This window comes from Podospora bellae-mahoneyi, chromosome 2 (genome assembly GCF_035222275.1).
Source record: "Podospora bellae-mahoneyi strain CBS 112042 chromosome 2, whole genome shotgun sequence".
NCBI lineage: Eukaryota > Fungi > Ascomycota > Sordariomycetes > Sordariales > Podosporaceae > Podospora > Podospora bellae-mahoneyi.
The window spans coordinates 1,174,106-1,187,339 of NC_085881.1; the positions used below are offsets into that span (position 1 = coordinate 1,174,106).

The window sequence follows — 13,234 nt, forward strand, 5'->3', positions numbered from 1 at the left end:
ACGGTGGGGCACGAGATACAAAGAGCTCCCCAAGTGGTAATGAAACGAGGGCCAAAGCTTCCTTGCAATGCCGTCCCCCACCTTGCCTCGGAGCATGCTAGAACTGCCCCTCTATTCTGCAGCAAAAAAAAATAAAAAATCGCACCCACTCTCCCATCACCAGTCATCTTCATTCCTCTGCAAACCACCAATTCTCGAGACGTCAAAATTCAAATCACGCTGCGACACAACATCAATTCGATTTTCACCACTCGAGAATGGTGCAGCGCGCCTCGTCACAATGAGCCCAGTCGGTTTCGAGGTCTTTATTGAAGGCCTCATATCACAGATCGCCTATTGCGGCTCAGAAGGTACGTGAACATCTCTCCTGAACCACCCTTCCATCATCACCTCCTGGATAACAGCACCACGTTCGAGACTCGCGTCGTCGCCAATTTTTGAGAGTCGCCTCGGTCATTGATACCGATGGAATTCATCAATAGGAGCCTTTTGGACCAGTTTGCCTATATTTCGCGTGGCTTGACCGACCGTTCAAGGTTTTGCTGGAGACTTACAAGGCTAACAATTGCCGCAGGCATCACTCTCACACAGCTCTTTGAGTTCATTCGTGAATATCACGGCACCCTCGCTCGCGAGAGTGGCAAAACCCACCCAGAAGTACCCATCAAGTCAGAGGGTGATGATGGCGAAGACATTGAGAGCACGCTCACCGATGCCGAGTTGGCCTCGGCGCGGTTGGCTTGGGACTGGCTCCGGTCCAGACCGCAGATTTTGATTAACGGCCATCCTAAGAGGTATTGGAATTTCCTCGAGTTCGACCAAGTCTTGGCTCTACCCAAAGCGGCGCCCACCGGTGGTCCGTCCGAGTCATCGGCAATTGACCCTCAGTTAGAAGCTCCCGCCGCCAAATTCACAACTGTGAAAGGCAAGGGAAAGGGCAAGGGCAATGGCAAAGGCAATGCCCAGGTCGAGAAGCCCAAGAAGAGCCTTGCTGTCCGACCTCGGATTGTGCCGTCAAAAGAAGTTGTTTGGCAGACCTTGACCCATCACGGTATCGACTACAAGAAGGTTCCGCCTCTGGAGTGGGCTTGTTTACAGGGCATTGCCACAGCAAAGCACCATGGCATTCTTCAGAGCAACCTCCGAAAGCTTGTCGATCAAGATAAACGGTCTCTACCCAAGAGAACAGATTCACTCTTTAGGAAAGGTTACATTGTCAAACGAACTGTCGTAGTTCAAAAGATGAAGACGAGTATGCTCTGGCTGGCTGACTTTGCCCCGAAGACGGTGGATAACGACACGTTTGGTTTGGACTTGAACCCCCAGGCTCTCGAGAAGTTGGCGAAGGACACCAAAACTGTCTCCTGGCATTCGAAATGGACGGGAACAAACATTGACGTGGCGGCCCTCGGCAAAACTATTGTTGGTGTCGTCAAGGCCTTTGGCGTCATGCGTTATGCCGATCTGAGAACCAAGCTTGGAGTGTCTGGCAAGCCATGGCAGATGAAGACTGTTGCAAAGAGTTGCCAGCGGTTTGCCGATTTAGGAGTCATCAAGTATACAGCTGCTTGCTTTCCCACGACTCGCAAAGTCTTCAAAGACTGTCTCAAGTTCGTTCGCGATCCCACCGACGAGGAGTGGCAGAGGTTCCTGGCCACTGGCAAGAAGACGTCCCAGTATTCGGATCCTAGCAGACACCGTGAGCCGAAGCCAAATGCGCTCGCGCTTTACGAAAATTCTGGAGCGCGGATTCAAAACCATTGGACTCCAGAGAAGCCTCTGGCTCAGACAGTCTTCGAGGTGATCAAGAGCGCAGGCCCAAGAGGAGCCTCAAATCCTCAGGTTAGCGTTGCCACTGTCGGCTACCAACATCGGCGGTACCTGTCAAGCTACTTGACAAAAGTTGCCGAAACGCGGCAGCCCGCCCACTTGACCCAGTTTCAGGTCAACAGCGAGATGATTCGGATCGGCAAAACCTCTGCCTACATGTACAGGGCTACTGGCGGGCAGTCTACCGGTGGGCAACCACTCTTGACGCAGACAGCAGCGGCGGACAATCCTGGCTCTGCTTATGGCTTTGGAGAGGTTCGGCCCAAGATGTTCGCCCCCGGCGAAAAGAATTCACTCAGCGCCCTGTCTCTGATGGCACAACCCCCGCGCCAGGCGAACCGGAAGCAAAGCCACGTTGCTGCACAGTTGAGAAGACAGGAGCAGGCCCTAGAGGAAGCCAGAATTGCGTCGATGCAGTCTATTGCTGAAGAAACCCCGGCGGCTGATACCGATACGGCTGATGCGGCGCCAAAGGAGGCTGCTGTTGAGGTCGTCGAGGAAGCTGAGGTTGCAGCTCCTCGTCGCCCATCACTGAAGCGGGGAGCAGACGAGATATCTGGAGATGATCGCCCACCGGAGCTGTCCCCAGGTACCGTCTACAAGGTCCGTATCGGTGAGCCGCACTCGCTCAACCCGCAGCGGAGGAAGCGTGGTGCTCAGAGCGATTCGCTTGTCATTGTATTCAAGAGCCAAGGCGATGCTCCCTTCGTACCAGCTTCAACCCCACAGAGATGGAGCGAACTTGGAAATGACGGCGCCGCAGACAACATGACGGTTGAATTAGGGGAGCCGTCACCTTCGACACCTGCTGCGGAAGCTACAGTGGAAGAGGTTGAGAGGGCCACTCCTACTCGCGGCAGAGGGCGTGGTCGTGGTCGTGGTCGTGGAGGTGGCCGAGGTCTTGGCCGGAAGGGGCAAACCACTGCTGCCAATGGGCAGAAGCAGTTCGTCTGCGAAAAGTGCGGAAGTACGTGGAAGAATTCGAACGGGTTACAGTATCACCTGACGGCCGGGCAGAATGCCTGCAATACGAATTTCGATCCTTCACACAACTTTAACAAGCGCCGACCCATGGAATCTCTCTCGACACCCCCAGTTGAGAACTCCAGTACACAAACCACTCGAGGTGTCCGTAAGACTGGGGCCACGGCTACCAAGCTCCGAAGAGGAGCTCTTCGGCCATCTATGAGAAAGCGGCCTGCAGACGAAGCCAGGGAAAGCGAGATGGAGTTTAGAGGTGTTGAGGTTGCTGCCATTCCGGCGACTGCTCAGGTTGGGACGGTTATTCCAGACCCAGACCCGCCGGTTCAGCCTTTTCAAATTCAGAGCGGGTTGCTAACCCAGCGGAACTTTGTCCAGCAGTCCAGAATGCCACTGGGTAACAAAGCTGCGCCTGCCGCACCTTTCACTTTTCAGGGCCAAGTCAGTGCCCCCCCTCAACCTATGGACTTGGACACCCGGCCGATCTCAGCTGCTAAGCCCGCGACCCAGGCTTTACCAAGTATGCAGCTGACAGCCCAGGCTCCGGCCCAGCATGTCTACAATGGCACACCTGATGTTGAAATGCCTGACAAGCAGCATGATGTTGCGGTTCCGGACGAGCAACAGGACGTTGAGATGTCTGAACAGCCAGACGACCAGCCAGTCGGTATTTCACAGTATCCAGATGTGCCTGATCCAAATGCTCACCAGGCGTTCAACCCGGAGAATCGCGTGCTCACACTGGAGAAGACAGAACCACATCCAGCCAGCACTGCGCCAGCGCCATCCCAAGACTCTCAGGGCATCAAGCCCTTCGTGCCGAATTACTCGTCCTATGAACAACTCGCAACGAACGCGAAGGTGCGGACTGCCATGGTTTTTGATATCGTGCAGTATCTTTTGGACAATAACAATGGCGTGTTTCCTGGTGAGAAAGCTGTTTTTTATGCCGCACTTCGGGTCTATTTGGCGACGTTCCCGGGAACCACTCCACCAAGTCTAAAGAACTGTCAGACTGCCATCAACTCGCTGCAGGCTCGCAAGTTGATAGACATGCACACGTACTTGTTGAGGAATATGCAGGGCAGGATGGAGACATACAGCGTACTGGTTCGCCACGGCATGGATCCTTCTGCAGAAGCCGTCAAATTCACCGCGCGAATGATCAAGGAAGCGTTTCCGGGACTGTACATCCCGCCTGCGTTCTCGCCTACCCCGGAAGAGATGGCTGATTTACAGGAGACTGACCCGAAGTACCCAAAAGGGGAAAGGGACGCACGACCAAATGCAAATGGTCAGAAGTTTCGGGCCAGGAGGCGGCAGATCACTGAGGTTGAGGTTTTCAATGCCCCGTACTACAATCAGAACATTGCTGGCCAGCCTGTCAAGGATACCTTGCGACCTAATCACCTGCGGAGCCACGGGAATGTCGGGCAGAAGAGGCAAGCCCCGGAAGACGGGGCCGGGGCCGGGGCCCAGAGCTCTTCCGCAAAACGGCACAAGTCGAACGGGGGGCATGCGACTCATCCAGAAAACCAAAGCGACTCACTCGTGGATCCCGAGCTTTTCAAAACGTCGCCCCCTCAACAACATTACCCGCTTGGCAACATCAACCACATCGACAGCATTCATAGGCCATCCATCGTTGAAGCCGTCAAGCACTTCCGTCTCTTGCCCACACGGGGCGGCAGCAAGATGCATCACAATGCCCGGCCAAGCAAGTCGCCGACGAAGATACCCGAATCCCTCGGCAGGATCAAGAACCCAGGGTTGAACAGTATGCCGACTTGGTTTTTCAAGAAGGGTTCCTACTTCTACAATCTTAATGCCAATCCCAACCCTGAGCTTGTCGCGCCTACAGTTAAATTCTTGGAGCCCAACGAGAGCCTCGAGGTTGACGATGGAGAGTTTGAAAGTGATGAAGAGGGGACGTCGTGGACTCCCGAGCTTGAGTCGAATGATGGCGAATCTACGGGCACGGATTGCGACGAAATTACTGTGGTGTTGGATGAAGAGGTTGAGAAGCCAAAGGAGTTCACGTTTGCCGAGAGCACTACGCTGACACAAATTGCGGATGGGGTGTGGCACGAGCACAGCCGAAAGCACTTCAAGAGGCTTGATACCAGCTTCACTGTTGATGGCTATATGCCGACCCGGAAGTGGCAGCTTGAGCAGAACATCCCCAGAAAGATTGAGACTATGGCGAAGAAGAGCGATTTGATTGCCCATATTGACTGGAAAGACAAAAAGTATGCGCTGTTTTGCACACTTATCGACAAGGTCTCAGACTGGGAATTGTCCAAGAATGGGTCTACCTTGCTAGAGTCTGGCAGTGTGGCGCCTGATTTCATCATCCTCAACATCACTCCCAAGCATGGAATGAGCCATATGCCGGTCAAGGCCCGCTTCAACGACCAGAAGCAGTTCACGATGGACACCCTTGATTACCAGGAGCTGGAGTCTGATGACGATCATCAAGAGCTCTTGCCTGGGGCTTTTGCCCACAGGAAGAAACGTCTTGGCAGGCCTCCCGGTTCCAAGTCGCAGACCACTCGCACTCGCTCTGGGAAGATCAAACTCAAAGAGATCAAGACCAAGCGCGAGCATACTGGCTTCCCACAGTGCCCAGAGGACTTCCTTAGACAGCCGGGTGACAGGGCCGAGGGGCTGGACTGGTCAAGTGAGAATGTGCGTCTCGCTACTTACGTTGCCATCGGTACACTACTGGGTGGTACTTCTCGTTCTGTTGATTGGGGCTTGATTATGAGGATATATCCTGAGCAAACGTAAGTTCTTTATTTCGTTCTCGAGAGAAAATGTGCTAACAGTTTCACAGTCTCAGTCAATTGCGGCACTACTGGGGTATGCTTAGGAAAGATCGCGCGTCGAGTATTGTCATATTAACGGCCAAATTTCACAAGAAGTTCCTCAAGGCTTACGAGGAGGAAGAGTTGCCGCCTCTCGACTTTGACGATGTGCTTGCCTACGACTGGCTTAAGCTCATCAAGTGGACGACCAGACTGGATTGGGAAGAGAAGACGGCGTTGCCCGCCACAAGCCAGGCCCTGGAGGAGAACTTCACCCTGACTCCCGTTAGGCATGAGGACCGTGAATGGCGCGAGGCTTACTATCACCCCCAGCGATCCGTCTTTAACCGTTTCCAGGACGCCACATCTGAACCGTTGGCTGTTTCACTGGACAACCAGCCCAAGCCCAAGCTGTCTCAAGATATGATGGTCGCCATGGCCTGGATTCGCTCGCTCTGCGTGACGCCTGTCCAAGAGAAGCTAGACGAGAAGTTGGTGCAGAAGCGTAACGGCCTCTATCCACACATGAGAGCTGTCGAGATCACGGAGCTGGTGGAGAGAGCCATCGAGCAGCTTCAGCGCATGCACGTCATCTCCAAGTCTTCCAGGGACTGCAGTAACGGTCGTCAGTGGCGATTCAACACTAGAGTGTTTGAACAGCTTGTCAAGGCGGCCAGCCAGGAGAAGTTTGAGCAGGCCTATCGGTACAAGAAGAAGCTGGACGAGGCGTTCAGAGCCAAGGGCAAGTCTTCGGTTCGTTTCAAGGCTGACGACAAGGGCATGACGATGGTGCTTGTTAATATGCAAGCCATGGGCCGGGTTCGCACTGTCATCCTCGACCAGAAGAATGTGCCCATGGGTCATGAGCCCGGGAACTATGAAACTAGAAAGTATCCCAAGGAGTACATGCACTTCAAGATGGACATCATTCCCACCGACAAGTATGTTTACGATGACGACGCCGAGCTTGTCGAACTTCGAGAGAAGATTTTGGCTGCCAAACCGCCTGCTGCGGGGCCGGGAGGGGCGGTTCCGGTCTGGATGACTTGCCACGGCGATCTGAATGTGGACATGTGGATCCAGTACCTGAGCGTGGTGGTGATCACGCTGGCTTCACGTGGCAGCATGAGGCCTGACGAGCTGGTCAAGACAGTCAAGCCGGTAATTATGGAGTTCGAGGCGGAGCTGATCATGGATTGGCTGGAGGGCGTGGGCATGCTCAAGGAGCAGATTGCCGGGATGGCGAGAGGTCTTGGAGAGTGGTGGTGGACTGTGGTGGAGGTTTCCAAGGAGGGATTGACTGCTCCTGCTGAGAAGGATAAAGGAAAGGGAAAGGAAGTGGAGCAAAGTGGTGCCGGTAACAAGCCGAGAAAGTCGTTACCGAGTGGTAGGCCCACGGTTACTGCTTGAGGAAGTTTGAGGGATGATGTTGGAACTTTTGTCATCAGGATACTATGTTGCTCTCCCACTCTGTTTGTAGTGGATAGAAGAGCTAGGAAATATGGGGGAGGGAACAGCCATGAGAGATGGAAAAGAGGGCTTTTTGTTGGAGGTTGGGCTGGACAGGATTTTCTTCGTCGGCATTCTTCTTCACTTGTGATACCCCCTGGGACCTCTTAAGGACTGGGACTTTCATTTTGGGCGTTTGTGGAGCATAGGAGAAGGGACATTAGCGGATTGGGGGAGTGTGTGTTTCTTGTAGTCATATGTGTAGAATAATGGTTGGTTTTCTGTACTCTGTGTTCTTGTGATGCTTGTGTTGAGGTGAAAGGATGTGCTGGATGTAAATGTCGACATTTCTCGACTTGCCTTCTTGATACCTATCGACGGCTCTTCTGTCTCCCACCGACCAGAATGGGCTGCTGGTTTGTTGCAAGATGAGTGTGCTTAAACTGATATATACCGAGTCTAGGAACCTCGACGGATGCCCTGGGGCGTGCTGACGTCTGTTCACTGTAAAAACCCAAGTTGAACAAAATTTGGACATATCAGCAATCAAATTCCCAGTTCCATGTCCTGTCTGTTCCATATTCCACCGGCCAGATCTCACCGCGATGCTATTGTAATTACAAAATATCTGTATCAATTCCAACAACTCCGTTCCCTTATTATCCCCCCCCCGCCCACCCCCTGCCCCATCAAAGCAGTTAATTCAACGCCAGTTCCCAAAAATGCAGTTCCCCCTCCCCATCCTCAACCAAGCATTACCCTCGCCACAGCCGCAATCAACAACACAGCCACAGCAATAATCAACCTATCCAACCAAACCGGCACTCCCTCGTCCTGACTTGTATCCCCCCTCCTCGCCTCCGCCAATAACCGCTGCTGCACCCCCCGCACATCAACCCCCGGATGCGGCGTCGGCACCCGTTCAGCAGGTCTCTCGTTATCAACCGTCCCAAGGGGTGCAGGTGCAGCAACAGTCTGAACAAACCCCTCCGCCAACCTCGCCGTTTCTTCCCCATCACTCTCCGTCTCCTTTTCCTTCCCCTTTTCCCCCATCTCATCCCTCCACCCCATCTTCAACTCCTCGGGCACCTTTTCTCCTTGCTCCACAACCCCCATCTCCCGACACATCTTCACATGCTCCCCCATCACCTCCTCATTCCTCCTCCCCCCCTGCCCAATACTACAACCCACCCCACAAATCCACCCCCTTGACTCCCCGGCCAACCGTCTCCTCACTTCGCTTCCCGCTTCCAACCCCCCTAATTGCCCCTTGACATCCGTCTCCATAAACGACCGTAACGCAACCAAGGCTGTCCTAATCCCCCAAGCAGGCTGCCACGTCTCTTCGTGATGGCCGCTGATGCTGAGGCAGATTTCCCTGTTTACTTCGAATCTGCCGGAGGGGGTCAGGAATCGGAAGCTAGGCGGGCGGAGGGGGTAGGAAGGCGGGAGGTTGATACGGCCGTGGTAGAGCCCGTTCTCGTAGGGGGAGGAGGGGGGGCCTAACAGGGTGAAGTGCCATTCGAAGAGGTCGGTTTCGAGGGGGGAGGCGAGGAAGAAGGGGGAGGGGTGGTTGGTTAGTTCTTGGGCTTCTTTTACTGCACACACAACGCAAGGAGGGTCAGTGACGGGAAAGGGAGAGAGGATTGGGTGGGGGGAAAGACATACAAATGCGGCGGATGGTGGGGGATTTGGAGTTTATTTTGGGGGTTGCTGGGGTCGGCATGGTTGAGAATGGTGAGAGGAGGTGTTGATGGGTAGTAGGTGGTGTCGCGTGTGTTGTTGAGAGGGTAATGATATCGCCGTTTGATCAATAGGTGATAGGTAGGTTAAATAGGATCTCGTCGGTAAGTAAGCAAGTTTCAGTCACCAACACTTGTCGCAAGCTCAAACAAAATGCAACACCTGTCTCCGGCGGCGGCGGTGTAAAACTCAAAAAGTACCCGTTGTGCAAAAGGAAAAGTTGTGAAGCTCGCAGAGAGTATGACGGAATATCCGTAATAATCTTCTGTCCGAGGATAGGATTGAGGGGCAGCAGCAGCAGCAGCAGCAGCAGCAGTAACAAAGCAGAAGCGGCCAGATTGCAACAACGACCGCCCGATGCCACTAATATTAAATGAACGCTTGTTACGGAGGGTAGATTCGATTTACTTTCGAAGATTAATTAATAAGATAAAACTTGCGCAGAGGAGAGAAAAAAAGATGATGACTTTATTCACCCCGTTCCTGTCTCTCCGGTAGAATAGTTGTCAGAAGCAGCTGAGACAAAGCTACTGCTGGCTTTGTTGCTGAACGAATGCGCGGACGGATCTGATTAGGAATAGCGCTGGTGCGATGGCTTGGCAAGGAGGGAGTGGGTATCTTCGGGAAGGTTGCTCAGCGTTGGTGTCGGGCCGGGGATTGGGAGGGGGATCTCGGAAACATCACCAGCCCGAGGATATCGGCGAGACTCAACCACCACCTTCTGTCACGCTAAAATGTTTCTCAAAAGGGATGGTCTTAGTAGCCCCAACCCACCTGCAGCATCCACCATGCCTGTCGGTTCACCAAGTCAACTTCAACAACAACTCCCAGCTATATTACCACAAGCCACAAAACTACATCACACCCCCCCTACCCTCCCCCCCACCATTGTAATTTATTACACCCATTTGTCCCTCTCAGATTTCCCACCCCAAATGTCATGCTGAACAAACGTTCGCTTCGTGCTGCTAGCCCTACAAATATCAAATGTTAAAAAAATAAATAAAAAAAAGAAAAGAAAAAAAAAGGGGTATCCCATCATCATCCCACGCTTTCCTCCCTGTCTCATAAAAACTTCAACAACGCCAGACACACAGCAACCACAAACAAACCAAAAAAAAAAAAACATAACGCACACATCTCCTTCCCATCCCTTCCCATCCCTTCCCATCTCTTCCCATCCCTCCAAAATATCCCTCCCACCCCCTATCTCAACTGCGTCTTCTCATAAGCCTCATTAGCCAACCTCACCCCCTCCCCCCTCGCCCTTCCCGCCTCCCCCACCCGCCCCTCAATCTCGAAACTCTGCCCCAGCATCCCCTCCGCCACACTCATCCACAACAAATTCCCGCTCTTCCTCGCCTGCGTCGCCCCCGCCTTGGCACTCTTCAGCGCCTGCTCCCCCACCACATTCTCAAACAGCTTACACCTCATAATATTCAGCGCCATGCTCAAATACTGCGTATTGTTCAGCTGCTGCGCTCCCGAAAGCCCCCCCTGGATGTGCCGTTTCGCTTGATTGAGCGACAGCTCCGGTTCAAATGTGCTCGACGCCAACACCAGATTCCAGGCCGTTCTGATTTCAAGATCGGGATTGTCCTCGCAGATGGGGCGGAGGAGGTCAATCAACTCGGCCGTCTCGGTGCTGTCGCGGTGGTTGGGTTCTTGCATAATGTACACCCTGTTCAGCGCGGCAAGGATACACAATTCTGTCTCGAGCCGGGAGCCATTCTTGTACGCCCCCGTGGGATCAAGCTCAAAACGGGGGTTCTTCCAGATGGCGAGCGCTTCGTCCATGTTGGCCATGCCCTGCTGCTGGCAGCCTTCGAGGTAGAAGGTTAAGATATCGACCGAGCTGCCCGGCGAGGGGGACGTGTGGGGTTGCTCGTGGATGGCATCAAGGCTCTGCTTTACTCTGGCCCAGTCGGTGACTGTGGCTGCCTGAAGCCCAATGAGAATGTGGGTGTAGCAGGTTAGTTCTCTGGCCCAGTCGTGTTGCCTGAGGGCTTCTGGAAGGGGCTGAGGAGCGATGGAGACTTTGGTGTCGTCAAGGACGCGGAGGCCTTCGTTCCACAACGTTGCGCTCCGGCCGGGGGTGGTGGCTCTGTAGTGGGCGACGATGCCGTTGAAGACCCAGCTGTGATGGTTGTCAGTCTAGTTGGAACGACTGCAAGAATGACAGGAAATCTTACGCTATAGCCCAAGCCTCCTGCTTCCCCAATGTCGACAAGACCAGATAGTCTGCATTTCCCTCTCCCTGCCGCACCACCGCCCTCGTATCGTTACTAACCGTCAGCGCCGTATTCGACATCCGGTTGATAGACAACAACACCTCCCCATTCTGAAGCGGCCAGTCCGGCGAGTTCTTGAGCTCTTCCAGCTGTCTTTGAAGAACAGTCAACTTTTGCGCCGCAACCTGATGTGATTTCTGGTGAAGGCTGCAGGCCAAATCAAGCAGTCGCAACAGTATATCGATCTGTGGTATCTGAATAGACGACTCCAACTGTATCTTGGACACCTGGGCAACACACAACTGCACCCGGTTGGCCCAGTCATCCTTCATGGTGGTCATGTGGGCGAACCCTTCTAACAGCATGGCCATGGCAAAAATCGAATAATCTTTGCGCTGGTTGGCAACCCCGGCAATTTTTCGTAGATTGTCAATCGCGCCGTGTTCGGCTGGAGATCCGGCCTGGAGATGGAACGACGCCTTGAGGAACCGGAAAGCATAGATCCAGTGAACATGTTTGTAAGTCCCGCAATCCGAAATGTGCCCCTCAATGAGCTTGAAAGCAGCTTTGGGATTTCGTTGAAAGAGCGTCTTCATGAGGAGAAACTGGGAGCAGTATTTGAGATCAAGAAATCGGTTCTGGTAGTACCTGTCAGCGTCTGGTTCCATGCAACGGTAGGCAACATAAACTTACCTTGTCGCAAACAGCTATCCCTCTCGTCAGGGTCGTTTCTGCCTCCATGATGTTGGTCGTTTCATCAATCAATACGCTGGCATATCGCAAACACAGCCTCGCTTCCAGTCGAGGCCACAACTTGTTCGACTTGAGAGCAACATCCAGACACCCCAAGCCAGTCGCCACTAATTTGTGGTGGTCCGCTACTTCTGCCTCAGACATGGATTTGGCGACTCTTTGAGACGCCGTGTTTGCCTTCTCGAAACAGTCCTCGGCTACAGATATTAAAAGGGGGAGCGTTTCGGTATGTGCCGAGGAACTGGGCGTGGCTGGCGACTTTGCAACTCCTGCTCCAACACTAGGTCGTCTTTGGTCTTTTGGTATTTTCAGTGAAGGCGCCGCTCGAGAAGGTGGTGGTCGCTCATTGAGCTTTGGGCTATCTTCGGCAAACGGTGTTCGCTGCGGGGGTCTCGCAATCGGAGGAAGCTGTGATATTTGAGGACTCATCGTTCTCGCGGGAGGCTGCGATGCCGGTGGTACATGACTCGTAGGTCTCGGTATGGCAGGTGATTGCTGAAGGTAGGACGGGTTGACAAATTGTACGGGAGCGGCCGAGGGGGTGGGTATCGGTGGTTGCGGTGGTTGTGATGGTGAAGGTTGAGTATAGGTCCCATTACTGTAGTTTACATAGGGCTGCGGCTGTGGCGCACTCGAAGCCGGATAGTATTGGGCAGTCGGGCGCACCGGCGGTTGTGGTTCGTGCTGGCGGTGTTGTTGTGCCGGTGGTTGCGGGTGCGGGAGCAGAAGTTGCTGCGGTTGCAGTTGTGGTTGCGATTGTGGGTGCTGCTGCTGAGGGAATGCGGGATGGACATATTGATTGTGTTGGTACTGCTGCTGGTTCCCATTTTGGTATCCATTTGCATATGGGGGATAGGCAGTCTGCGACACGGGTGGCAGACGCGGATGTGGTTGTCCCTGTGGTTGCGGTAACTGAGGTCGTTGCTGATGCTGTTGCGCCTGGTGTTGCCCGTATGCGTGTTGCTGAGGGTGGAATTGAGGATGCTGCGGTTGATGTCCACCACCGTATGCCTGCCCTGGCGGCATCGTGTCTCGATATGTCATCGCATTGGCCAGTTCCCAAAGAGTCTATATCACCCTTTCTTCACCTTTGATTCCGGCTGGCGGCGCGCTGTCGTGCGCATCGATTGTCGTCGAGTGTCCGTCCTTGGCCTCCAACTCCGAGTCTCGAACAGTCTCCAACACGCGCCGCTGCACATGGAGGTGGGTGCTGTCATGTGGAGTTCAAGGACCCTTCTGGATGGAACAACTGGACTCCAGCCACTTTCGTTGACAAAAAGCACGGAGATCAAATTGTGGCGTTCTGGATGTGGCTGGTGTGCCTCACTTCGTACACATGCTCATGTTCCCTTCAATTCAAGATCACAAAGTGACACAAATGTCCGGTGCAATGAGCATGAATCACCGGCTTTGTTCCAGAGTTAGCAATCAGCTTATAAT

At 53.7% G+C, this 13,234-nt stretch overlaps 3 protein-coding genes across 3 annotated transcripts; 1 reads left to right on the forward strand and 2 right to left on the reverse strand.

The window, feature by feature from the left end:
• Window positions 1-67: 67 nt before the first annotated feature.
• QC761_202330 (uncharacterized protein) lies at window positions 68-7,353 on the forward strand (the record flags this gene model as incomplete). The annotated part of the gene is made up of 3 exons (XM_062875962.1): window positions 68-350; window positions 575-5,597; window positions 5,648-7,353. The coding sequence occupies 3 exons, from the start codon at window positions 68-70 to the stop codon at window positions 7,026-7,028; spliced, it is 6,687 nt and encodes a 2,228-aa protein (XP_062734513.1). The 3' UTR covers window positions 7,029-7,353.
• A 245-nt stretch (window positions 7,354-7,598) lies between these two features.
• Window positions 7,599-9,970, reverse strand: QC761_202340 (uncharacterized protein). The gene is given in 3 exon segments (XM_062875963.1): window positions 7,599-8,665; window positions 8,736-9,680; window positions 9,697-9,970. The coding sequence occupies 2 exon segments, from the start codon at window positions 8,791-8,793 to the stop codon at window positions 7,812-7,814; spliced, it is 912 nt and encodes a 303-aa protein (XP_062734514.1). The 5' UTR covers window positions 8,794-9,680; window positions 9,697-9,970; the 3' UTR covers window positions 7,599-7,811.
• Window positions 9,971-10,016: 46 nt separating this feature from the next.
• QC761_202350 (uncharacterized protein) lies at window positions 10,017-13,144 on the reverse strand (the record flags this gene model as incomplete). Its single annotated transcript, XM_062875964.1, has 3 exons — window positions 11,735-13,144; window positions 11,003-11,679; window positions 10,017-10,947 (listed from the first exon to the last, which is right to left on the reverse strand). The coding sequence occupies exons 1-3, from the start codon at window positions 12,836-12,838 to the stop codon at window positions 10,017-10,019; spliced, it is 2,712 nt and encodes a 903-aa protein (XP_062734515.1). The 5' UTR covers window positions 12,839-13,144.
• Between the last annotated feature and the right edge of the window lie 90 nt (window positions 13,145-13,234).

Bases quoted from the DNA above. Each gene is read 5' to 3' on its own strand.
- QC761_202340 (XM_062875963.1), bottom strand. From the start codon at position 8,793: ATGCCGACCCCAGCAACCCCCAAAATAAACTCCAAATCCCCCACCATC. The intron at 8,666-8,735 runs GTATGTCTTTCC...TTGTGTGTGCAG, and splicing joins CCCCACCATCCGCCGCATTT to TAAAAGAAGCCCAAGAACTA.